Source organism: Priapulus caudatus, unplaced genomic scaffold, assembly GCF_000485595.1.
Source record: "Priapulus caudatus unplaced genomic scaffold, Priapulus_caudatus-5.0.1 Scaffold818, whole genome shotgun sequence".
Classification (NCBI taxonomy): Eukaryota; Metazoa; Priapulida; class Priapulimorpha; order Priapulimorphida; family Priapulidae; genus Priapulus; species Priapulus caudatus.
In genome coordinates this window covers 42,854-44,246 of record NW_014577879.1, presented here as the reverse complement: position 1 = coordinate 44,246, position 1,393 = coordinate 42,854, and the positions used below count along the sequence as shown (strand labels likewise).

At 47.9% G+C, this 1,393-nt stretch overlaps 1 protein-coding gene across 1 annotated transcript in view; it reads right to left on the bottom strand.

Moving 5' to 3' along the window:
- LOC106813742 (myeloperoxidase-like) overlaps positions 1-1,393 on the bottom strand; it is a 23,894-nt gene that overhangs the window by 544 nt on the left and 21,957 nt on the right. Inside the window, exons 5-6 of the mRNA XM_014817959.1 lie at positions 852-1,072; positions 220-393 (exon numbers count right to left, since the gene is read on the bottom strand). Coding sequence (XP_014673445.1) covers positions 220-393; positions 852-1,072 — 395 coding nt within the window. The remainder of the gene's footprint in view (positions 1-219; positions 394-851; positions 1,073-1,393) is intronic.

Here is a 1,393-nt window from a genome sequence, read left to right as displayed (position 1 = left end):
AGAATTTTGTAGTACTAGTATTACTATTAGATTTCGTATTTATTTAGCATTATATTTTATTGAAACGTTTCAAGTGCCTGTGGTGCCCGCCCCCTCGTGCGGGTCGCAAACGTAATTTTGTTTCTACTGATTTCTTTACAGTACTACGGTACGCGCTAATAATGTGTGTGCGAGTGCGTGCGAGCGTTTCTATAATTGTGTTAATGTGTCAGCACTTACCTTCCGCAAGAGTGGGCGTGAGAGTAATGTCGTGATCGAGAAATTGACCCCACTGCATTACCATTAGGGATATGGCCGGGTCGATGTTCTCCGTCTTCATGTGTACTGTCGTGCTAACGAGTCGCACATTTGGCAAAGCCTCCCCTCCTACGGCCGTCAGTCTCGGCTCCTCGACTATAACGATTGCAATGAATTACTATACAGTAAGACACTCACTGAATAATGCGCCTATTATTATTTGTCGCATGAAAATCGAATTATTATTCGTTAGAAATTTTATTCTTTTTTCTCTCTAATGCTGCTATCCTACCATTATATGCACCCACCCGTTACCTCCTAGCGCCTGTTAGGTAATCCCACAGCCCACAGGGGGCGCTACCGGCCACATTTGTGGAACTACGCCTAGAACCACTGAACTATAACAATATATAACATTGTTATATGTCAGTGACTAGAACTTGCCTGTCACTAATAACTTCATGCTCCAGCATACCTCGCCTAACTACACAGGCCCTAGAGCGTGGCACCGGCCACATCGGCAACCACTACTCTAATGACTTCATGACCTAGTACGCTTAATCGGCTCGGGTCATTTTCAAGCAGACGATCGCATAATGCATCTCCCCACGTACCGGTGTCTTCGTAGTCAGCAGGCAGTAACCTGCGCAGTGCTATGCCAGACATCCCCCACGTCGGGTTGTCGAAGTTGTTACACGAACCGTCCATGGAAGGCACTGTGGTGTCCCTCACCGTGCAGTCTATCTCATCGGCCACTACGTCCCCTGGACACAAGATGCCAAACACAGCTGGTCCTACCGGACCCAGCCCGCGGGTAATGTTTCCATTTAGAGCCCTGCAGGAAAATCGAGAATGCAGGAAGCTAGAGTCGTGTACGCGTTAAAAATCAGGGGAACACGAGAGGAACCTTTCACGTCGGATCAACGCGCGTTAGCTTAATGATTTTTTTAACGAAGATTTTTTTACAGTAGATCGTACTGATCCCGTATTCACGTAGCGTGTTATCAACTTATCACTGGGTATGTTAGGAGACTTCGGTTGGAATGATGAGCGATGTACCGAAATGCACAGCACAGACACACACAGACACACACACACGCGCGCGCGCACATGCACGAATGCACGCACGCACGCACGCACGCACGCACGCACGCAC